This window comes from Mesoplodon bidens (assembly GCF_964165515.1).
Source record: "Mesoplodon bidens genome assembly, chromosome: 10".
NCBI classification, from domain to species: domain Eukaryota; kingdom Metazoa; phylum Chordata; class Mammalia; order Artiodactyla; family Ziphiidae; genus Mesoplodon; species Mesoplodon bidens.
Window position 1 is genome coordinate 3,219,111 of NC_138172.1, and position 25,312 is coordinate 3,244,422.

The window sequence follows — 25,312 nt, forward strand, 5'->3', positions numbered from 1 at the left end:
GCAATGACACCCCACTGGCAATGACAATACCCAGTGCGAAAACCTTGGTTTCTATGTACCTGTTCCCACTAAAATGAACCAGGGCTTCTTAGAGAGAAAAAAGGCCAATTCCAGGTCTGCAGCAAGGAGAGTATAGAGAGATCCTGGAACATCTTATTGTGCCAAAGAACAAAAACATGCTCAGAAACTAATGAAGCCATGTCAAAAGGACTCTGTAGGGTAGCTAGCTTAAAGGGGCTCCTGCTCGCCAAATGTGGGACCATCCAAAGATCAGAAAGTGTAATGATGATAACTGGTAACATATTTGAAATTTTAAGTCCATAGTGATACCCAAAATAAATAAATACAATTCTTAAAAGGCAGAGCTCTTCTTTACAGATCAAAGTCAGCTAATAAATATACATAAGATGACAGAATCAAAATATTGCCACTTTGCAATAATCCTTGATTCAGTCAAGACCATTGACGCTTGCTAAAACCATTAAGTAGAAAGTGGGGAACAGGATATTCACACAGAATCAGAGTCCCACTAGAGATGGTAAATTACAAAAGCAAAATGTACCTTTACATTGGCACAATCAGGCAGTACCACAGACATGGTCAAACTTAGCATCAGTAGTGGTACAACCTGACATTAGATGCCTCTTAATGGACGCACTGTGAAGTACAAAGTTCTGAAGTGTTCCTGCCAAAAAATGTTTAATCTAAATATAACTAAGCCTTTGGACTCACCTTACAGTTTATAAGAAATCCAGGGGGCATTCAAACAAGTTTACCACCATCACAAACCACAATATAAGACATTCTACAAAACAAGAGGCCAGGACTCCACCAAAACAAAACAAAAAAACCCAGTGCTATGAAAAGCAAAAAAAAAAAAAAAAGGAAAAAACAGTCATAAAGGATAGTTTTATAACAATTAGGGACTTGATTTAGGTGTGATATGGTATTTCATCATGCAGGAGAATGTCTTACTCTTAGGAGACACATGCTGAAGCATTTACAAGTGAAGAGTCTGGATGTCTGCGACTTACTTTCACGTGGTTCCACAATGCAGATTTACAGAAGGAAAGATGCTGGTACATTCAAACGGCACAATGGTAAAGTTAGTGAGTCTAGGTGAACAGTGTATGGACTACATGTTCAATTTTTTTGTAGGTTTGAACACTTTCAAAATAAAAAGCTGGGAAAGAAAAGTCATGCCAGGGATGGTGACATTAGGGGCTATGTATTGTGAGTATGTGATGCACCAGGCCCGTCACATTTTCCCACAACAACCCTGGAGCCTAGGCTGTGCCCAGCTCACAGTAAGTGTTTACCAACTGTCACCAGTGGAAAAACTCAGCTCAGACAGCTGGAGTTACTCACTCACCCAGCCGCACAAGTGGCAAAGCTGGCGTCTGAGCCAGGTATGAGAACCCGCAAAGCCCGGGCTCTCTTTATGAGATGATGCGGCTTCTCTATCTCCTGATCCCCTCCATGGAGCACCGCCAGAGGAAGAGAATATACAACGTTCTTTGCTAACCTGGTCATGACTTTTTCCTTACATCAAAAGCAAGTCCCCTACTGCAACTTTATCTTTGTCTTTATTAGTTTCAGAAGAAAAGGACAGGATTGCAGTGACATGACTCCAAACAGAATCAAACAGAAAAACAGGCTCAAACAGTTCTGAGAACAGAGGGAGACACTTTACCTTCCACCTCTTCCCAGTCCTCCTCACTCTCTTCCTCGTCGTCCCCTTCACCCCCACCTTTGTCTGCAGCAGCCTCTTTCTCTGGACGGTGCACCTTCTTGCGGGCACTCGGGAAGTCCCTGTGTAGAGATCACAGGAGGGAAGATGAAGAAAAGCTCAGACATCCTAGGGCTATGTTTAAACTAAACTCAACTTTAAGGACTCCTCCTATTTACTGAGAAACTGTTGCAATTAGTTGATGATTTGTGAGCTCTGAGCCTCACTTCCTCCATTAGCCCGGGTCTCAAGTTCCCATCAAGATGTGCTCTGATCATGGGTCGCACACTAGATGTGCTGTCAAAACAGGAGGAACATGATGAACCTACAACCTAGAGCTGTGTGAAGGGAAACAGCTGTGTCTGTAAATGATACAGGGAAAGTTAGAAAAAACCACAAAAATAATGTGAGTCCCAGGAGTAAAAGCTGCGATGTCTGTGTGCACACATGTGCAGCCAGACGCCAGAAAGAAGAGGAGAGAAATCACATTTGCGGATCCTACCATGAGCCGACTCAGAAGATTCTTTCCCCACCTCTGGGAAATAAGATGAAAGGAGACTGAGGTTGGTAGAATTTTAACTTCTAAGTAAGTGGGGATGTGACTGAACTCGTGTGTCGTAAGGAACATGGACAGCTGGAAGGGTAAGGAGAGAACTACGTAGATACGGAGCTGGCTAAATACTGGCTCAAGAGTCAACGGTTGCTAATATGCAATAAAATTCTGCAAATTCACACATAAAATATGTTCAGGGAATTGAGTTACTTACAGTTTTTGTAAGACTGGACACATGGTATCCAGTGAGAATATGACCCAAGATTTTAGCACAGACATTTAAAATAACAAGCCTCAGACTTCAGCTCTAAAAAGATAAACACTTCCTTTTTAGCCTGCCACTTCCTCTCAACACCATAGCAACAAAAATGTCCCCTTAGGGTAAAAGTGGCAGAAATGGCAACTCTTAACTGAGAAGGAAAGGGAGACCAGAGCTCTCCTGGCAACATCCTGGTCTATCTGTTTGTGAATTTCTCTGCAGAAAGAATTCAACAAGTGGGGAGAGGCAACTGGGAAGCAGTAAGCTCGGAGGCATTCGCAGGAAAAGTCTTAGGGAAAAGAAGAGACGAACGATGGTGCAAAATCCGCGTGCTTCCTTGTGCTCCTTCCCACAGCTGCCCTGTCCTGGCCTACTTCCTGCGCCAGGACTGGAGGTTGCTGGAAAAGCTGACACGAAGAGTGAGGGTTTATTTCTGAAACAAAGAAGAGACTAGTGTGTCTCTGTTTGTCCCCTTCCTCCCCGCTCCCAGTTTCCCTAGGAGGCAGCTGATCAAGTGTTGATTGTTCACCACATATTAGTATGTTCATTCACTGTCAAAGGCCCTGCCCTAGACACCACGGGGCATACGAAAATGAACCAATGTGGGTCCAGCCGTCTGAGAGCTCACAGTGGTATATGGCACGGACACAAGTAAGTGTAACACAAGGCGGATCAGTTACACTCTTAAGAGATGCAGCAAGAAGTCCGAGGAGGAAAAGGGGGAGGAATCAATTAAGGCTGTGGAGCGGATGACTTCTGCTCTGCATCTTGAAGGTGGAAGAAAGCGTTCCAGGCAGAAGGAAGAGCGTGAGCACGTTGTCAAGTGAAGGAGGGAAGTCCAGCTGGGCAGGGGCGGAGCGCACCCGAGGAGAGCAGGACAGGACACGGCCAGACGTCAGGGAAAGGCCTCGTGTATGAAACGTCTTCGTGTGGTATAAAGAGCACTGGACCAGGAGTCCGAAGACCGAGGTCTCGTCCTGGTTTTGGCCACCATCTAGCTGTGTAACCACGAATAAACCACTCTCTGAAAGCTGTCGTCCTCATCTGAAAAGTCTGGGAGGTAAAGTATGTAATTGCCAAGACTCTTTCCAGCTCTTACTAGTGGTCTGAGCTCTACCTAGAAGAGTTTAAAGAGCCCACCTTTTCCACGCATCCCAGTGACGAGCAAAAAGAGCAGGTTTTCTTAGTCACACTTCCCTGATGGGAACAATCAAGACCTGGTCAAGAGGTTTTCAGCCATCTCACCTGAGATCTTCCCCATCACTGAGGGCTTCATCCTTAACAACCTGAGGGTTTTCGGATTTAACAGTCACTTTGGCCGCTTTCTTTCTTGCTGGACCATCTGCTGGGCCCCCAGAATCACTGAAGCCTCTCTTCCTCTTTCCTCGTGAAACTTCTGAGGGAACGCTCTTCTTTAGAGGTTTCTCATCTTCGAAGACATCTAGATGACCACACAGAACATGAGATAAGGGACAATAGGGAAGGTGGAGACACTGCAGCTTCATGGGCAGGGTCATGAGAAGTCCTCTCTGGTAACCTCCCTCGAAACCTCCGTCACCATCCCATGTTGGGTCAGCAACCAGCTTGCAGACTCTTCCCACCTCCAGCTGGTCTACACCCTACACTCTTCCTTTATCAGCACTGTATTCTCGTCCTCCTAAGACTACAGACACACCACCACATGACTCATACAACCTAAACTGCAAACCTTAAATTTCAGCTAATATCCAGCAAGGAAAATGCATCAATCCATTAATTAACACCTTGCTTGTTTACTACCTACCAAGACTCATTATTTATTTTAGGGATGATCCACTCCTATTAAGTGAAATGTTTCAAGTTCATAAACACGTCCGAGTTTCCAGTTTTACCACAACCGATTTCTCCTGATCTAAGTTTCTGTCATCTTTCAAACCCAAACACTACTCAAAACACATACATTAAGAAATCTTTCCAGTCTTACCTCAGTGCCACTCTCAGCAAACTTAGGGTTGGAATGAGTTAGCAGTAACTCAAAAATAACTTTATTTTCTCAAAATAATTATTGTTTTTTTTTGGTTAAAGGGAAATATAAAAAATGCATAAACTGTTGGTTTTAGTTCAACTAGGGTATCTAAAAGCATGGTCTCCTTATTAACATATATTACTGTTATATATATTTATAATATGCATTAATATGACAGGGAAATATTTTCTATTCTATTATAAATATATTCATGCAAATTATCTTGAATCTGAAATAAATCATCTTTTGCTGCTGCACAACTCTGCTTCAATTAACTGTGGAAAACAAAAATACCCTAGCCTTTACTGAGGTTCCAAAAGGAGCTGCAATATCAACCTAAAATATCAAATTAATTCATTCCTTTCATCTATGGTTTGTCCTGCTGACTCTCTGCATAGGTATTTATATTCCCCAAGAATACAATTTCGCATGGGGGAAAAAGACTCTCCCTTTTGATCTAAATAAAATCATAGCTTAATTTTAATAAATTTCACCTTATAACAGCATTTGTTTTAATGCTGGTTAAAATCACTGATTCAGTTCTGTTTCTTTAAAATGTTTTATAAAAGAAGAAATTTATGCATTCCTAGGTTTTAAACATTTTAATAAAAACAAAATATTTCAAAATTAGTTATTTATAATCTGGAAACAGATTTCTCTTATTTCAAGGCCAGAATTTGTTTAAAAGTTTATTTATGACTTGACAGCTTGGTAGGGCGCCCTTAAAATCAGAATTTCTAGATCTTACAGTGGTTTTTAGCCCTTTGTTAATAGCAAAGATGTCAAATACTTCACTTTACTAATCTAAAGATGCAGGTGGGAGGTTGCTCCAGAAGCACTATTTCTTCCTCACCAAAATCACTTGGTTGGTTAAAAGGCACAGCTGTGTATTTTTGTGCTTTGAAGAGAGAGGGTGAGGAGTTAAAAGTGAGAACAAGGGAAACAAACTGTGAATCAAAAAACTGTTCATAGTATCATTATTCATAATATCCGAAATTTTAAAAATCTGAATGTCTATCCATTAGATAAGCATCAATTATGGTACAGTCACACAATGATATATAATTCAGTCATCTTTTAAGACAAAGGAAAATGATATATGATAAAATGCTAAGAATGCAAAATTATTTTAATAGTATACATTCTACTACACACAAAAAAATCCACAGACTAGAAGGAAATACACTAGTATTTAGTGGTGGCGGTTTCTGGATGGTAGACATACAGATGGCATTTTTTTCTTTACTCTTTGCTGTTTGTTTTTTTTTTTTTTGGTGCCACGGTATCAAGAGGCTATTATCCAGATATTCCACGCAAATGGAAACAAAAAGATAGCTGGGGTAGCCAGACTTGTATCAGACAAGATAGACTATAAAACAAAGTCTATAATAAAAGACAAAGGACATTATATAAAGAGGTCAATACAAGAAGATATCATTCATAAATATATATGAACCTAACGTAGGAGGACCTGGATATATACAGCAAATATTAACAGAAATAAAGGGAGAAACTGACAGCAGTACAATAGTGGGGGACCTTAACACCCCCACTTACATCAATGGACCGATCGTTCGGACAGAAAATCAATAAGGAAACAGTGACCCTGCGACTTCCCTGGTGGCACAGTGGTTAAGAATCTGCCTGCCAATGCAGGGGACACAGGTTTGAGCCCTGGTCCGGGAAGATCCCACATGCCACGGAGCAACTAAGCCTGTGTGCTACAACTACTGAGCCTGGGCTCTAGAGCCCATGTGCCACAACTACTGAAGCCCACACACCTAGAGCCCGTGCTCTGCAACAAGAGAAGCCACTGCGATGAGAAGCCCACACACTGCAATGAAGAGTAGCCCCCCGCTCGCCACAACTAGAGAAAGCCCGCACACAGCAATGAAGACTCAACACAGCCATAAATAAATAAATGGGGAAAAAAAAAAGGAAACAGTGACCTTAAATGACACATTAGACCAGATGGACTTAATAGATATCTGCAGGACATTCTGTCCAAAAACAGCAGAATACACATTCTTTTCAAGTGCATGTGGAACATTCTCCAGGATAGATCACATGCTAGCCCCAAAACAAGTCCCAACAAATTCAAGAAGACTGAAAATGTATCAAGCATCTTTTCCAATGACAACAGTATGAAAGTAGAAATCAGTCACAGAAAAAAAAGAAAAAAACACAAACACATGGAGACTAAACAGGATGCTACTAAAAAACAAAAACACCAATGGATGAATCATGAAATCAAAGAGGAAATTAGAAAATACCTTAAGACAGTGAAAAACACAATTTTACAAAATCTACAGGATGCAGCAAAAGCAGTTCTAAGAGGGAAGCTTACAGCAATACAGGCCCACCTCAAGAAACAGGAAAAAATCTCGAACAACCTAACCTATAATCTAAAGGAATTAGAAATATTACTCAGCCATAGAAAGAATGCAATTTTTCCATTTGCAACAACATGGAGGGTATTATGCTTGGTGAAATAAGACAGAGAAAGACAAATACTGTGTTTTGCCTTATATGTGGAATCTAAAAAATAAAACAAATGAACAAATATAACAAAACAGAAACAGACTCAGATACAGAGAACAAACTAGTGGCTACCAGTGGGGAAAGGGGTGCAGGGAGAGGCAAGATAGGGGAAGAGGATTAAGAGGTACAAAGGACTAGGTATAAAATCAGTAAGTTACAAGGATGCAATGTATAGCACAGAGAATATGGCCAATATTTTATAACTTTATATGGAGTAAAGTCCAATATCAAATATCAGATCACCATTTTACATCTGAACTAATATTGTAAGTCAACTATAATTTTTTTTAAAAAGAGAGGACATTTTCCAGGACTCTCCAAGATCTAGAGCTGTCTACTACAGTCAGCCCGCCGTACCCCCCTGGTTCTGAATCCACAGATTCAATCAACCTCGGATTGGCTGAATCTGCAGATGTGGAACCCGAGGATGTGGAGGGCTGACTGTACTACACTGTTACGTAAAGGATTTGAGCATCCGCCCATCTTAGTGTACACGGAGGTTCTGAAACCAATTCTCTGCAGATACCGAGGGACAACTGTCTAACCGGCCTCCTTGACCTTAACCAAGTTATTTCAGCAGGGCATGAATTAACCACTGGGGCTTGCTTGGCCAGCCACTGATTTACTAAAAAAACCGCCTGCTTAGAACTGCCAGCAGCCCCTCACAGCACAAAGAACAAAATGCAAACTCCTTAGCTTGGTCTCCAACCTAAGGGTCCTACTCACGTCTCTCACCTCAATTCCAAAACATTCCCTCCTATGGGTCTTTAAACGTACTGATTACTCTGCCCAGAGCTCTCTTCCCCCACAACGTCCTACAAAAGGCTCCTTCGTTACAGTAATTGGCTCAAAGTGCCACGTCTTCACACAGGAGTTCCTTGACCACTGATTCTGACAGCCGCTTCTTCCCTGTCCCCATGTCAGCTTTATTACAGCAACCTGTTCTACCTTCTTCATAGCTCCTATCACCATGTGAATTTATTTTTTTAACTTACTTGTCCTACCTACCCTTCCCCAAAGATTACAGGCATCATGAGAGCAGGAACCTTGCCTATCCTGTTCACTGATATAATTCCAGTGCCTAGCACAGGGCCTGAAAATAGCAAGTGCTCAGTAAGTATCTGTTGAAGGAGTTAATGAACTACGTCAATGAAGGATTTAACATTGAGATGAAATATGGAGAAACCAGAGGTGCCCTAATGGAAACAAAGATATAACGTGGAAGACTATTTTCTTTGTCCCCAGCTGTGGATAGCAGCCAAGTGTCACGTTCATGTGCATGCACTGAGGTTCTGGTAAAACCCACACTATGGTGCTGTTAGACAGTACACTGGAGAGTCACCAAATCAGTGTCACCTGCGGCCGAAACCACAACCAAATTGCTCCTCCACCCAACCACATCAAAGCTGATAACTCTTCCCAGAAGCTACCTTGGAAACGTACTGCAGCTCCACTGGCTCGCAGAGCGTGAGTGAAGCTGAAGTGCATCCTTGCCTACATGTAGGCTGAATTGATATGAGCTAGCCTATCTGATTACCTCACCTGGACCATGCCAGGAGCCTTACGGGATGAAAATTCACAGCCACCCAGCAGGTTAGAATTAAGTTTCACAGACGAGGTCCAGAGAGGCTAAATTATCTGCCTCTCATATACAACCCAAACACATATAACTACTAAATGCTGGAGCTATACCAACCTGGTGCCAAGGTGAAGTGTTTAGCAGGGAGGAATGCTACCCAGGCTGGTGGCATTTCCAATACCTTTTGATTTCAAAAAACAATTTTAATTGCCACGTATTCAGAATACATTCCCTCTGACTAGAATGACAACCCCTTTTCAGTCGTTTGCTGAAATATTACCTATTCTTCAAGTTGCAGACCAAACATAACTTCTTCAGAGAGCATTTCCCAATCTCTCCCGATTATTCCTTCAGAAGTCAGAAAGCCTTATACCTTCTCCCATGAAATCACACGCTGTCTTGGAAATTTTTTTGGTAAATGTGAACACTACCCTACTCTCATCTCCAAGAAACCTCTATCTCCCATGTCACCTAGCTCGTGTGCAGCAGACATTAGGTACTCAAAAAATGTTACAGGAATGAGTCAACGAATAAAATGGGACTTGTAGTATTAACTGTGAGGTAAATCACCTTTTAAGTTTAGAAATGGCTAGCATTTGACTATTTCCTAATGGATGATGGCCTTAAAATATGTACAGAATCACAGAATTACTGAATCTATGTCACAGGAGCCCTGGCTGGTGACCTAGGCTAATCGTCTACCCAGTTATATCAGGTACCCCAGAAATCCATTCTACAGCATGCATTATGCAATTATTTATATTTATTGAGCACTTACTGTACGCAGAGAAGGCGGGGACAACAAGATAGGATACAGCAAAAAAATAAAACATGTTTTCATAAGCTTAGATTCTGGTAAGACAGGTCAAAAAGGAAGCAAATAAATTAACAAGATCATTACAGATGTGACATAGGCTGTCAGAGCCTGTCACGAGGGATACCTGGGGGAGACCACCTTAGGCAGGATACTTGAGTGCCTGGGTTGAGACCTGGAGGAACAGAAGTGAGCCACGGCAAAAGCCACGGAAGAACATTCTAGGGAGAAGGAACATCAAAGGCAAAGGCTCAGGTGAAAAATAACAGCGTATCTGAGGAACCAAACGGAGGCCAACAAGGAGGGTATCTGGCAAAGAAGACAGTGGTAGCAGACAACAGAAGAAGCAGGAGCCAAATCACGTAGGATCTTGTAGGCCATGGTGAGGAAAATGGATTTTATGCCAAGAGCAATGGGAAGCCACAGAGGATCTGAAGTAGGAGCATGGCAAGATCTGAATTTTTTTTAAGATCACTTGCGCTGCTGCATGGAGCACTCTTGACGTGGTGAGGGATGAAAGGAAGGAGGCCAGTGAAGAGGCAACTACAGTCGCTCAACTGAAAAGTGAGGGTGGCTTGGGCAGGGGGTGTGGCCACGGGAATAAAGAGAAGTGGAGAGATTGGAGATATGGTTCTGAGGTTGAACTAACAGGACTTGCTGAAGGACTGGAGGTGTGCGTGTAAGGAAGAGGAGGGGTCTGCTTTAACAAGTGAAGGGATCAATTACTGAGAAGGGGGAAAGTGGGGAAGGGGCGGGTTTAACAGGGGAAAATCAAGAGTTTTGCTTTGCCCAGGGCAAATATAAGAAGCCTATTCGATATGCACGTGAAGAAGTCAGGTGGGATCCGAAGCTGGGGCTCTGAGGTGAGATTTGGCTGAAGGTACTATTCAGGAGATCAGCACACTCCAGCACTCTAAGTCCTGGTCCGTTCGTCTTGTGGGGACAAAAAACAACCGCAGTGCCTCTTGCCTATTCACCCTCTGCATCTACCAGGAGGCCGGACTTGATCGTGCGGGTGACGCGGAGCAGGAAGAGGCTGAGCAGGGGAGCTCGCGGTCCGGCCAGGCTCCGCGGAACCGCTCAGGGCGCATCGCTCCCGGCACGGAGGGCAAAGGCGCAGCGACGTCGGGGAGGCCCCGGGCAGCCGCATGCCGCCTGCCTCCCGCGGTCACCGGAACGCCGTCTCGCTGGCCCAGGTGGGCGCGAGGCTGCCTCGCCCGCACCTGCAGGAGGCTGGCCTCGCCCTCCCCCACCCGGCCTGCCTCCCGCCCTCCTCCAGCCTCTCCCCCTAAGCCCGGCTCGGCCTCGCTCTCACCCGCCTCCTTCTCCTCGCGCCTGGCTTTGCTCTCGCCCTTGGCCGTCTGGCCGCGTGACTCACGTCCCCGCGGCTCCCTGCCCGCGGCCATCTGGCCGCGCAACTCGCGTCCCCCCGGCTCCCTGCCCGCCGTGCGCTTCCGAGCCATGTTTGCCTGGGCAGGACTGGCCGGACACTTGACGCACCGTGCCTCCCCGGGACGCTGCCGCGCGCTGGCTCCGCCCCTAGGCGGGGCGAGGCGGGCCACGCCCCTTCACTGAGACACCAGGTACCCAATTCCCCCCGCCCCAACGTCGGCGCCCCTGCTAAAGCTCCGCCCCAGCCCCAAAGGACCAATGCCAACTGCAGGAAGCAAGAAGCAGCAAAACCTATTATTTCTACTTCCGGTGCATTGCGTCCTCGCCTTTCCAGAGACGGCAGGGGTTTCTCATGCTCTCGCGAGAGGCGGGAAAGAGCGCAGGGTTTGAAAAATGGCGGACGACGTGGATCAGGTGAGTGTCTTCTGAAGAATTCGCTTCGGAGCGGCTTCCCCACGCCCAGGCCTGGCTCTACCCCACTTTGCCTGTCAGGGTTGCTTTCTCCAAGCTCACGGCAAGGTGGCCAATTACGCCGCCTCTTTCTGGGTCTTCACGGCCTTAATCTGCCTCTTGGTTAACCGCGCCTCCTCCCAGTTTTGCCTCAGGCCCTGAGATTTTTTTTCTGTTCGAAGTCCGCTGGAAACTAGTTATTCCTCACTCTCGTCACTTCCTTTCTCTTAAGTCTCACCTTTTTCTGTAGGGTGGGGAATAATTATCCTTGCCTGCCTCACGGACCTGTCGGGATTCTGATAGAAAGCCTGATAGTACAGTTAAGGAGTTGTTATCGTTACTGAGCGTAGCAGTTGTTGCACAGTCAGCAAACACCTAGTGAGCATCGTCTTTGTGTGGTTGGACACACCGTTCTGAGCACCAGGGACACTGGCAGTGACGTACGTGGTCCCTGGCCCCACTTGAAGTTTATATTCGGGGAAGGACGGCTAAAAAGTAAACATAAGTGTGCGCGATATACGGGGCTGTGATGTGGTATGAAGGCAACAAGCAGGGAACTGGTATTCAGAATAACTGATGGTCCTGCAGGCTTTCTCACCCGCTCTCCTTTCTTTCCAAAATGCTCTTCCTCAGATATCTTTGTGGATCAGGTTACAGCTTGTTCAGCTTTCTACTGAAATCTCACCTCCTCAAAGAGGACTTCTCTGGCCACCTGCATCAAACGGCATTCTCCCAGTCTGCTTTATTTTTCTTCATAGCATGTTATTGGTTCATGTTAAGCATATGCTTCTTTGTTTAACGCCTGTATCCCCCAACTGGAATGTGAGTTCCTTAAGAGCAAGAGTTTTGTTCACTGTTCTGTCCTCGGGGTTTAGAACGGTGCTGGAAACACTCAACGGATATTTATTGGGTGAATGAATCGAATGATCAAGGAATCCGCTTTGAGAAGGCAGTGTTTAAAACTACGGGATGAAAAGGGTGGACAGTGGGTAGTAGGGCTCAGTCACGTATATATCCTTACAGTGTTATGATTACTTATTTATACGCCTCTCTCCACTAGAATGAACTGCTTGAGGGCAGGGACTGACTTCTGTATCATTGTAATCTAGTATTTGGTTAGCTCGTCCTTAACAAACACCTGTTGAACTGGGGATGGGGACTAGGTGAGTCAGTATTTTTTCTTCTTCCCCCCCCCCTTTTACTCTATGTTAGGGCTGTAGAGCCTGTAATATTCAGTCACCTTCCTCCACTGGCCTTATGTACTTACTGAAGCAGCTCTCCTTGAATAATCTTATCAACTCTCCTGGCTTCCAGCATCCCTTCCATATGGACCCCGGTCATCCTAGCCCTGATCTCTTTGAGACTTGTTTCCAACAGTTCTTTAATAGTAATAAAAAGAACCATTTATAAGTACTCTTCTGTTTGCCAGATACTATTTAAAATACATCAAATACTTCAGTTAAATACATTAGCTCCAATCCTCACAAGAACTATGAAGGGAAGATTGTGGCTTCCTCATTTTGTAAACAGGGAAACTGAGACTTAGAGATGGAATGATTTTTTAATCCCAATTCATAAGTCTCAGAGTCAGGAATTGAACCCACACTGCCTGACTCCAAAGCCAATGCTTCAACCAGTATTCTATACTGCCTGCTAAATATATTCATCTTACTGACCAAATGGCACCCTAAACTCAACTTGCCCTGTACTGAACTCATAATCCTCCCTCAAACATTCATCTCTGCTTAGCATTCTGACTAGTATGTGGTAGTCATTAAATGTAAGTTCTTCAGATTACTAAATGATATTTGAGATAAAGCTGAAGTCTCTGAGAGAGTGACTCCCTGCACACTGAAATGGGGTCAGACAGTTTGGATTTTGAGAGGACGGAGTGCCGTCATCATTATTTTGTCATAGAACTCCTTCCTGTGCACGTATGTTTGAGCCCTCCTTTATCTAGCACTTACTCTGTGTCAGGCACTGTTCTATGCCTTCAATGTGTCATTTAAGCCTCACAACAACAGTGTTAGGTAGGCACTGTCTTTATACACATTTTGCAGATTAGAAGACTGAGGCATAGAGGGGTTAAGTAATTTGCCCACAGTCATGCAGGGCACCGATGGTTCAGACACTTCACTCTCTAATACTGTATTACTAAGCCTGTTTCTTTTATCAGCAACAAACTACCAACACTGTAGAAGAGCCTCTGGATCTCATCAGGCTCAGTCTGGATGAACGAATCTATGTGAAAATGAGAAACGACAGAGAGCTTCGAGGCAGGTTACATGTGAGTAAATTTACTAAATCACCTTGAAATCAGATTATTTCCTTACCGTTGCTCCCTCCTCCCACCCCTTTGAAATGTAAAAACTGTCCGCTCTGGAAGAGTGTTTGAATGTAGACAAGGAGGAGGTGGGAACTCAGCCATATTTCCAAAAGCCAAATGCAGCTGTGTTTTATTCATATTGTTAACATTTATTTCTCTTAACGGAAATGGTGTGTTTATTAAAGAATATTTTCATTTCTTTCATTTTTTCCTGTGTTTATTTGTAAATAACATTTATTTGTCCTCCATTCTTATTTAAGTGTTCTTTAAATTACTGACATATATATAAATTTGTGTTTTGTTGTGAAAAATTTGACAGCACGGACATACATAGAGTAAAAGGGGAAATGCCATTTCTTCTTTTGAGTCTATAGTCTTTCAGGTCTTTTCTGTATATTTACACATATATACAAGAATGTGTGTCTGTATGTATATATTTGCACTATATACACCACCTCTAAAAAAAATAAATGGGATCTTGCTATACTTTTTGGGGACACCTTTCTTTTTCACTTAATTATTCTTGGAAATTATTGATCATGAGTGCATATAAATCTTTATTTTTTTAAATGATTATGTAGAATTCTGTATATGGTAGCAGTGATATTAGGATTGTTTTCCATTTCTTACTACTCTAAGCATTTTTATACATCGACCTTTGTGTATATCTGCAAATATTTCTATGGGATTGGTCCCTTGAGGTGGTCCCATTTATTCATAGAGTATACTAAAGGTTTTGCCTCTTCTTGATAACTTGTTACTTTCCTGAGTAAGTTGTTTTTATTACTACCATTCTACCCTAAAGTGATTAAAAATAGCTACTTTTTATTGAGCATTAATTATATGCCAGGTACTGTTACTCTAAGTGTTTGGCATGTAATATCTTATTTAATCTCTGTAACAACTCTATGAGGGTAGATACTCATTATCCCATTTTACGTTTGAAGAAGCTCAGGCTCAGAAAGATGAAGTTACTTTGCTTACGGTGACACAACCAGTAAAAAGAGGGCCAGACTAGGAACCTAGGCAGTCTGACTTCAGCCCCCTCTTAAGTACTATGATTCTACCTAACATGAAACCTAAAGGTAAAGAACCTCCTGTGCTTGGAAAGGAAGTGGGGACCTAGTAGTCTTAAATTACAGAAAGGAACAGGAACCCCAGGTAATGGAATAGTGGCAACTTCGCAGAGAAAAATAGAATTGAACTTAATCACATGGGCCAGGGGCAAGTAGACAAACACCCCAGGACAGACGTGTTGCCTTTACTCTTGGAGGCTTCTTCAGTTCCCTGCCTACACTCAATTGCCTCTGTACTGAATGACCCCCAACCTTTTGTTTTCTGGCCCTCATCTGTAGATCTTTGCCCCCGCTCGTTGCTTTGCCTAGCAGTTCCCCATGTTGCTAATTGGCTGTTTTTATTTTGATGTGAGCTGGTGAACCATTTAACACTTGACTAGAAGTAAGCATAAGTGCGTTCTAAACAAGCCACTCCCTCCCTCCCACCCCCTGGAGCTCCACCTTTTAGTAAAATGCATGAGCCTTAGAGCTTGGATTGAGGACATCCCTGAATATCTGAATTGCAGTATTTGTTGATCGAGCCCACAGGTGCCGAAAAGCTAGTTCTGGTGAGGCTATAATGTGCAGGGTGTTGCTCTACTTACTTTACTTTGTGGTGTTTAGTTTAGGACAGGGCGTGTTGAGTGACAGGGTCTTGTGCTTTTAGGAGACTGCATTGCCGTCATCTTAGCAGTTAAAGAATTTTATTTCCTTTACTGTATCTTTCTTGTCACACTATTACAGATGGAATTGAAAGAAGTAGACTGAAAGGTATATGAACTGGCTTTTTATCATAATTAAATATTATAAATATTTATGTGACTGCCTTAGATAACAAATAGGGTGGGCACTTTAAAAAATAATTTCAAATTATTTTGAGTAATTCATTTTTGACCATAACAGTTTTATATTTGTATCAGGTCAATTAAGTTATCATTGGAGATGATTGGCAGAGAAACAGTATATTAGCACAGCAGGATTATTTTTTATTTGCATGTAAAAGTTTGTGGTGTAAGTATTATGTTTTACTTGTAATTGAGTAATTTGCATATTATAGCCCCTGTTTATTATTTCCTAATTTGCTTATTACATTTCTTGGTCCCTCACCTTCCCACTTCAGGCTTATGATCAGCATTTAAATATGATATTGGGAGATGTGGAAGAAACTGTGACAACTATAGAAATTGATGAAGAAACATATGAAGAGATATATAAAGTAAGTCATGCAGTTCCATTCATCGCTTTTAAAATGCCAGTTGTTCTCAGAATCCAACAGTTATTTATGGAAAGCCTTTCGTGTTTTGATACCTATTCATGGACTCAGTAGAGTGTAGCAATTAAAAAAACCAAAGGCATTGGGGTTGGACAGACCTGGTTTCCAGTGCTGGCTTGGCCGCTTCCTATCTGGGGTACGTTGGGCAAGGGAAGTACCTTTGCAGATGTAACTTCCTCGCTGGTAAGCAGGAATACAGTCACTTCTGTCGTAGGGTTGCCAAGATTCGTTGAGATACGGCTGTGTAAGATACCTCTGTGTGCTGGTGTATAACAGTAATACTGGACAATGTTTTGTTTGATGTGGACTTACGTATCAATACTTACTAGAAACTAAAACAGAAATTTTAAAAATATTTAACTCATTAAAAATAATCTATTACATTTTGACATAAGTAACATTTTTATGAATAATAGCTATGTTTTCTAAAACAAAATATTCAGTGAGAAGTGTCTTTGTTTTATGTTTTGCAAATGCTTGGCTTAATAGACAACAGCTAGTTACTCACATCTTTGTTTCTGCATTAATCTGTTATGCTGTATTGTGAATGTCACACAGCTAGGTAGTTGGAAAGGGAGGAGTATTTCTTGTGGATACTTGCCTTTGATACTACACCAAAACTCAGCAAGCGGTAGTTTCTTAAAGGTTAGTTGTAGTGTAGAATCTGAAACTATATCAGTGAACTTTTCATACTCTTGTTATATGCAAATTCATTGGTCTACCTTGCGCTTGGAATGGATTTTTTAATACATGCATGATTTTGTAACATCAAGCTCTGGTCGTTTAGAAAATATTGGTTCACTGAATTATGCAGATCTTCCAGATATTGGCACATTTTGTTGTTCAGTCTTTTAAGTATTGAGAAGCCACTCTGGCCCTCAGGACTGCCTGGATTCACATCTTGACTCCCTTGCTTACCAGCTATATAATTGTACCAGTTACCCAACTTGTCTGTGACTAAGTTTCTGTATCTGTAAAATGGGGATGGTAATACGACTCACTTCATACAGCTATTGAGGATTCATTGAGAGATTCCGTGAAAAGCCTTCAGGTGGCGACAGGCACATAGTAAGTGTTCACATGTCAGCCTTTGTTGGTTTTTGTGGTTCTGCTTTATCCCGGCTTTCCTCCTCTTTTCAACCACTCCCGACTCCGTGGCTAGTTTTCTGTCTCCCTCCGAACGTGGGATTTTTTTTTTAATCTGCTTTCTTTTTCCCCCTCAGATGTCATTTAGTAATTACTGTTTGTTATAAGCCATCAATCTGTAATAATAGTATAGCATGAAAGCTTGAGCTCTGGCTTAACAGATCTCGGTTCAGATCCTGGCTGCTGATGATTAGTTATGGGACCTTGGGCAAGTTCTAGAAATTTTTTGAGCTTCAGGGACCTCCTCTGTAAAATGCCAATACAATAATTGTGCCTTCCTCCCAGGATTTTCACAGGTTGCACTGAATTTGGTGCTTGTAAAGCTGGTGGCAGGTGGTGATTGGTGGCCATTATGATTATGGATAAATCTGTGTCTCCAGCTTTTTTCTTTTCTGAGCTTCACTCTCTCATTTCCAATATTCTTATTGAAACTATATCCACGATGGATGTTATCTCAAACTCAGTCTGTTTAAAACTAAACTTCTGGTGTTCTTCACCTTCAAAATGAGGCCATTCTCAGTTCCCTGTTTTTGTTCATGATTTTCTCAGTTATTTGGACCTTATATCTCAGAATTTTATATAACAAGTCAGCCGAAAACTTAGTGGCTTAAAAGGACACACATTTATTAGCTCACAGTTTGTGTGGGTCAGGTGTCCAGGCTCAGCTGGGTCCTCTGCTTCAGGGTTTCTCTCAAGGCTGCACAAGGGCTGGGGTCTCATCTGAAGGCTAAAGTGGGGAAGGTTCTGCTTCTAAGCTCACTTTCGTGGTTGTTGAGAGGATTCATTTCCTCGAGGGTTTTGGCCTGAGAGCGCCTCAGTTCCTTGCTGCAGGGCCTCTACCACTGGCAGCTTGCTTCATCAAACCCAGCAAGAGAGCTGGCTAGCAAGGTGGAAATAACTGTCTTAGGTAACCTGATCATGATAGTGACATCCCACTAACTTTGTAGATTGTACTGGTTAGAAGCAAGGCACAAATTTTACCCACACTCAGAAGGAGGGGGTTACACAAGTGGGTGAACACCACGAGGCAGGGATCTTTGGGGGTGATCATAGAAGCTGCTTACTTGTATCTCCAGAAAACTATAATTGAATTAATAGAGAATCATTTCGGATGAAGTGGTTTCCAAATGAAGGTAAGGTTGGAACTTTTTAGTTCAGAAGTATGACCACTGAGTGAGGGATTTGAGTAAAATATATCAGTTATTTTGATGAGCGCTGACTCCTTCACTAACTGGTTATGGTAAGACTAGGTTGCCTTTTGCAACTGGAAGGAAACCAGAAGGCAGTGCTGCTCCCTAGTAGCAGACAGCAGACATGATCCTTGTTTCTCTGAGAGTGATTCTCAGAGTGTGTCCCTCAAACCAGGAGTATGGGCAGACCTGGAGTGTGTTAGAAATGCAGGTTCATGGGCCACACCCTGGCCTACTGAGTGAGGATCTCTGGGCATGGAGCCAGGAAACAGCGCTAAAGGTGATCTTACGCACATTGAAACTTGAGAACCACTGCCCTGAGAGTGTATTATCTGGGAAAGAGTTAGATACATTCATGGATGACACATAAGTGTACTTGATTTAGCATACTACATTTATAGGTACTACTTGAATTTACTGTTGGGGGTTCTCCTTTTTTTTTTTTTTTTTTTTTGCGGTACGCAGGCCTCTCACCGCCGCGGAGCACAGGCTCCAGACGCACAGGCCCAGCGGCCATGGCTCATGGGCCCAGCTGCTCCGCAGCATGTGGGATCCTCCCAGACCGGGGCACGAACCCGCGTCCCCTGCATCGGCAGGCGGACTCCGAACAACTGAGCCACCAGGGAAGCCCGGGTTCTCCTTTTATGTTAGTTCCAGTACCCAAGAAGCTCATAAAACATGGTTCTTACATTTTAAAAAAGTTCTGAAGACATAGCTATTACCAATATTTTCTGCCTGGCGGAGAGGGAGTTCTCTGTTGGATCTACATGTGCTCAGTTGTGGTACAGATTCCTGTAAGCTAAAAAGGATAAATTAATTGTCATTGCCCCTCCCACCTCCACTGTAGCACAGCAGGGACAGGATATCTGCTGCCATAAAAACTCCCTTTCAGAAAAGGAAAGAACGGGAACGTAGAGCAGTTACTGGTCCTTCGCAGTGATGGATCCCCTGGGGAGGCATGAGTAGTAGAAGAAATCCCTTGGTTAGGTCATGTATGTCCTGTGCGATATTTGGGACATACTAAAAAAAAATCTTTTTCGTTTATCTATAATTCAAATTCAATTGGGCGACCTGTATTTTTTTTTTTTTTTTTTTTTTTTTTTTGCCGTATGCGGGCCTCTCACTGTTGTGGCCTCTCCCGTTGCGGAGTACAGGCTCCGGATGCGCAGGCTCAGCGGCCATGGCTCACGGGCCCAGCCGCTCCGCGGCATATGGGATCCTCCCGGACCGGGGCACGAACCCGTATCCCCTGCATCGGCAGGCGGACTCTCAACCACTGCGCCACCAGGGAGGCCCTGCGACCTGTATTTTTATTTCGTAAATCTGGGGGCTGCAGAACGTTCACAGAAACGTCTCACTTATGCTGGAAGACTCAAATTGTCAAAGGCTTTTTGTAGCCAGGCTATGTACGGGTTCTTTGGCAATACCATTTCTTTAAAAACTTATGACTTCACATATCTCTGATCTGTTTATTTCCAATCAGTTCTTTGGGCCAGTTCCTCAAAGTCTTTTTCTGTACAGAACTTGTAGACACCTTTATTTCTTCGGTTCCTCACCTCTAATTTGTGTAACTTCCTCTCGCACAAATTAATGTTGACTACCTTGGGTCATTTGCTAAAGTAAATTTGGGTGGGAAAGGGACACTCTTAATCTGATCTTCCCCTCAGGGCTGAGTTTGTTTAACTGAGAAAATTTACAGGGCTGCTTTGTTCCTCAAAGCTTTTTTTCCTGCTTATTGTCCACAGTTTGGAGTCTAAAAACAGTTGGCTTTTATGACCTCATGAATGCTGTTTCTTATAATCTCTGCTTGAAAACCAGCTAGTTCTCAACTAAGCTCATCTCTTCCTTACACTGCCCTGCCCAGTGCATCAGGTTAACAGCAACACTACTAATGTTTGGCTTTTTCCAACCTCTTCCCCAGAACCTATAGGTTTGGGACATCTTTTAGGCTACTTTTGGAGTCACTGCAGGCAACAGTTTTACTTAATGTTTTGCTAAGGCATGAGAAAATTTCAGACCTTCCATATCTGTTTCCTTACAGCCTAAGGCTTGTCCCCTAGGCTAATGCAAAAGGTATCCATTCTGTATATGAGTGCAGTAGCACATAGAAGCAACACATGAGGGCTTAGCACAGTAGGATTTTATTTGTACCCACACAACAGTCTTTGGTGAGGTTTTCGGTCAGTGCAGTAGCTTTCTTGCAGGTGCTCAGTCAGGGACCCAGGCTTCCTGGCTCTGCCATCCCCAGGGTTCTCCATAATCTGAGTCCATGGCTGGGGGAGAACACAGGGGCGTCTTTGTGGGAGGTTGGTCATCACTTCTGTTCACTTTCCATTGGTTAAAACCCAGTCCGCGGCACCATCTGGTTGGCAGGGAGCATGAGAAATGTGGTCTAGCTGTGTGCCAAGAAGAGGGGCAGAAAGGGCTGGGTGGATAGCTGACGCCTCTGCCCCAGTTGTGTTCCAGGAAAAGAAACAGTTAGTAGGTGGTTCTTTGTGCCACAAAGGTAAGTGAACAGGTTTTTTAAGCAATTTGTTTGTGTTATGATGAATCTATGGTTTTTTGTTTTCAAATTTCTCTCTCGAAAAATAAATACTACTACAAATTTGTATAAATGTGTTCTGTGTTTTTTTTTTCCTCTTCCAGTCAACAAAACGGAATATTCCGATGCTCTTTGTCCGGGGAGACGGTGTTGTGCTAGTTGCCCCACCATTGAGAGTTGGTTGAAACAAAGAATTTATCCTGTGTGGAAAATAGGAGATTTTGTATGATTGCCTCTTTAAATGTAGAAGATATTCAAAAGAGAAACCGGCGTACGTTTTGATTTTAAGAAATAACCAAGAATTCTTCCACTTCTGAAATAAGTTGATTTGCAGATAACTCACAAATTCTTACGCTAAATGGCATTTTTATTTTTCTCCAACCCTTCCAATAAATGTGATCACCGAGATGCAGAACTTTTTCAGGAGTTGATTTGCTCCATTGTTTTTTCAGACAATTTCTGGGTTTCTTTCTTTAAATTAAATTTGATGTTTCCTTTTTTGATTTTTAACGCAGTCTCCTGTCTTGTGAATTCTTTCAAATAAGCACATGTGTTCCATTCACTTTATTTGTACACTTTTGTGTTGCATCTACCGTGTTTGTGGCACCAAGTTGAGTCCTGGGAATGACAGTTTTGTCCATTTGCTTCCCTCCCTGGAGTCTTCTGGAAAGGCAGTTGTTTGTTGAAGCCAGTAACTGCAGGACAGTGAGGTCAGGACTGATGGCGTCGTGCATGTATGGGATGCCGTGAGAGCACAGAGAAGAGCACCGTGGGTGGGCGGGCGTGGTGGTGGGGCTCTCGTAAACACTGGCACTGCAGTGGAACATGGGAGCCTGGTTCTCTTCTCTCTGGCCGGATTATTTCTAAGGCCAGGCTTCAGTGGTTGTTAATCCATTATCTAGCACAATATGCTAACATATGCACAATATTTTAAGCCACATGCAAGAAAGATGCTTTCGTTAAGACGTTGTGTAATAAGTTTCGTTGTATTTATTGTGCCTGTTCCTGCAAGTTCGTGGAGAAGAAAAAAACTAGTGTGGGCAAGCTGACAGATGCCTTACCTTACGTGAGTAGACAGGAGAGAACCACTCCCGCCACCCCGCACTTTGTCCACAGGCTTCAGTAGTCCCAGGACACAACCTGGTCATAGCAGCCTGTTCACTGTTGAAGGAATGGGACTGTGGTTTGATGGTAGCAAGTGGTTGATCCTTTAGTTCACCCTTTCTGAGTAGAATGTTTGCCTAAGTGCTGCTGATGGTGATACATGTAATAATTGCCACCTTTTGTCGAACAGAGTACACCAGGCAAAGGCATTTTGTGTATGTCTTCCTATTTAATTCCTGCAGCAACTCTCCTGCAGGATGTTACGAGAAACTGAAGCTCCACGAGCTTTCGTTGCTTGTCTGTGGGTCTGAGGAAGTACCTGTGTGAGTGAGTGGGCCAGGCGTGTGGTGCAGCTCTGGCTCCTAATGTCCACCACAGCCATGACGGCCACTCTGTGATTCTCTCCACGTTGCATTTATTTTTAGTGGCATCTGATATCTGTGCCTAATTCCTGAGTACTTCCTCTACTCTGTTCTTGGTCATCTTTCTCTTTTTTCTCCTAAAATTGATAGGTTACAGCAGAACTTTTTTTGGCTGTGAGGACTTGTATACATGCACACATTTCTGAAAACCATGAACCTTACAATTGGACACAGTTGCCATCGCGTGCACAGAAAACTCAGCAGCCCCGTACAAATGTCCACTTACTCCTGGCTGCTGAGATACAGGGAGGGGGCAACAAAAGATTTAACTGCAGGATAACTATCTGCATGTTACCAGATGGGGGTTTTGCGAGCCCTTTTGGAGCTCAGGCTACCTGCCTGGAGGGTTGGAGCTGGGACCCGGTCCACAGCAGGGGCCGCTTAAGCAGCGTCCTGCCACAGACCCCCATCAAGGCTTTCTCTCCAGGTCTGGAGGGGCGCTGCCCTCTGAGAGGGCCCCCGGAGCCATGCCTTGGACTTCTGGTGCCACATAGCACACCGAGCTCTGGCCAGCTGGACGGCCTGTCGTTGGAGCTGGTGACGTGGTTTCTGCAACGCGGTGTCACGTAACTCAAGGGGAGCCTTCTACCCGTTTTTCCTTTGGAAACCTCTCAAGCAGATGCCATACCTGGATCCCCGTGTTGGTGGATTCCTGAAAGAGATTGTCGTGAATTGTCACGGCTTCCCAGAAAGAAAGATGGACAGACAGAACGTGGAACTACACACTCAGCTTTGAGATGAAATGTGCCCAAATTGAAATCTGAGTAACGAGTATCGCAAGTAAGACTAAAAGCATTAGCTACAAGTGGGCCATTTTCACACATTTTAAATAGTGCTTTTTGTAGATCTGCCCAAACTAGGCTGTTTTCACACTTCCTTTTATTACATACACAGGCACACTGGGGGGCTATTGCAGGTTTGGTTCCAGACCACTGCAATAAAGTGTGTCACAGATTTTTTGTTTTCCCAGGGCATGTAAAAGTTATGTTTATACTGTAGTCTATTAAGCGTGCAATAGCATTAGGTCTAAAAAATGTACATGCCTTAATTAAAAAATACTTCATTGCTAAAACATGCTAACCATCCTCTGAGCCTTCAGCCAGTCTAAATCTTTTTGCAACAGTAACATCAAAGATCACTGATCACAGATCACCATAGCAAATATAACAATGAAAAAGTTTGAAATATTGCAGGAATTACTAAAATGTGACACAGACATGAACTGAGCAAATGCTGTTGGAAAAAATGGCGCCAATAATGCAGTGTTGCCACAAACAATTTGTAAAAAAGCGCAATAAAGTGAAGCACAATAAACAAGAAATGCCTGTAATATATACCTACGCTGATTTTAGCCTGTAGTCAGAGGGGAGGAATGTTCCATTGTGTGAGCAGTTGCCAGCTGTGAGCAATGCTCACCTGCACCAGACAGGGAGAGTCACTGAAAATTCCAGGAGTCATCCTGGCAGAAACCAGAGACTCATTGATGTTTGTGTCCCTCAGCTCTGCTGAGCTATGTGGATTTCATTCTTGGGCAAGCCCTGCCCGGTAGCAGATCCAGGCTTACAACCTACCTGCTTGCCAGCTGCAGTGATCTCATTCTCAATTGGCTCACGTGCTGATCCATGGGTAGTCATCATGGCCAAGAGAATGCAGGGTCCTGATTGGAACTAAGAGTCAGATTATCCCTGCCTGTGCCATGTGGTCTGAGGGTGGAGAGGGGTAGCTTCTCTAAAGGGAACCAGGGGAAAGAGTGGATGGGAGCTGGAGACAAAGAATGCCTGCTACGTAAGGGTAATTTGTAGTCTCCTCTAACTTCTACAAAAATAAGCCCTTTTGATACTTGATTATTAGTAACAAATTTCTTGGAACACACCTCATAGCAGACATGATTTGAAACCATCACTCTGGAATCTAGTAAGAGGCCCTCGAGCACCCTGAGCGGGGTCAGTCAGTGTGGAAGGAGCTTAGATGTGTTCCATGACTGGGCCTGATAGTAACGAGTCCTCTTGGGGGGCCAAGGTGGGGGACCTGCAACACAAGAGGGTATTTGGCTGAGAGTAGGTATTGGAGTCCTCAGAGCTCTGAGGAGGGTGGGATACTTGCATGATATGAGTGAGAAACAGCGAGCCCCACCCAACAAGTGGCTTTTTGTGAGCAGGGTCCATCGTCACAACCCCGGCCCAAGGGCTTGGCCAAGAGTGTGTCCCCAATAAATGCTGAATGACTGAGTAATTAAACCGTAAGAAAGCCAGTGACAACACTGGGTGGAAAGGGTAAATGGTACTCTTTTTTTCAGCTTTATTGGATAATTGACAAAATTGTAAGATATTTAAAGTGGGCATTGTGGTGATTTAAGTATACGTTGTGAAAGGATTCCCACCATCTGGTTAATACATCCATCACCTCATATTCATCTTTTGTGTGTATGTCTGTGTGATGAGAACTTTAAGTTCTACTCTCAGCAAATTTAGATTATGTAATACGGTGTTGTCAGCTTAGTCACCATGGTTTACATTAAATTGTCAGATATTACTCATACCTGAAAGTCTGTATGTTTATACAAACCTCTCCCTGTGTCTCCCACCCTCCAGCCCTTGAAAACCATTTTTCTATGAGTTTGACTTTTTCCTTTTTTTTTTTAATTCCACATATGATACATGCAGTGCTTGTCTTTGTTTGGCTTATTTCACTTAGCATAATGCCCTCACGGTCTATCTACATTGTTGTAAATGGCAGGATTTCTTCTTTTCTCGTGGCTGAATAATATTCCATCATTTAAATATATCTATATATATATATGTAGATTGCAACTTCTTTATCCATTCAGGGCAAATGGTACTTTCAAAGTACCATTGCACATTGTTTTCCAGATACTTGTGATGTCCTGCCCACAAGTGGACACTTTGCCCTTCTAGCCATCTTGCCCCCATTA

The 25,312-nt window shown here is 43.4% G+C and overlaps 2 protein-coding genes across 5 annotated transcripts in view; one reads left to right on the plus strand and one right to left on the minus strand.

Moving 5' to 3' along the window:
• Nucleotides 1-10,993, minus strand: part of XPC (XPC complex subunit, DNA damage recognition and repair factor) — a 36,427-nt gene extending 25,434 nt beyond the window's left edge. For 2 of the 3 annotated variants that reach the window (XM_081247216.1, XM_081247215.1), the window contains exons 1-3: nt 10,796-10,993; nt 3,787-3,982; nt 1,694-1,812 (exon numbers count right to left, since the gene is read on the minus strand). In XM_081247216.1, the coding sequence (XP_081103342.1) occupies nt 1,694-1,812; nt 3,787-3,982; nt 10,796-10,943 (463 nt within the window). In that variant the 5' untranslated portion in view covers nt 10,944-10,993. The remainder of the gene's footprint in view (nt 1-1,693; nt 1,813-3,786; nt 3,983-10,795) is intronic. The other variant, XM_081247217.1, reaches the window with a different exon arrangement.
• Nucleotides 10,994-11,127: 134 nt separating this feature from the next.
• Nucleotides 11,128-25,312, plus strand: part of LSM3 (LSM3 homolog, U6 small nuclear RNA and mRNA degradation associated) — a 108,187-nt gene continuing 94,002 nt past the window's right edge. Inside the window, exons 1-4 of one of the 2 annotated variants that reach the window (XM_081245998.1) lie at nt 11,129-11,286; nt 13,499-13,609; nt 15,824-15,919; nt 20,959-21,364. In XM_081245998.1, coding sequence (XP_081102124.1) covers nt 11,266-11,286; nt 13,499-13,609; nt 15,824-15,919; nt 20,959-21,039 — 309 coding nt within the window. In that variant the 5' untranslated portion in view covers nt 11,129-11,265 and the 3' untranslated portion in view covers nt 21,040-21,364. Of the gene's footprint in view, nt 11,287-13,498; nt 13,610-15,823; nt 15,920-20,958; nt 21,365-25,312 lie in introns of those variants that run through there. The other variant, XM_081245997.1, reaches the window with a different exon arrangement.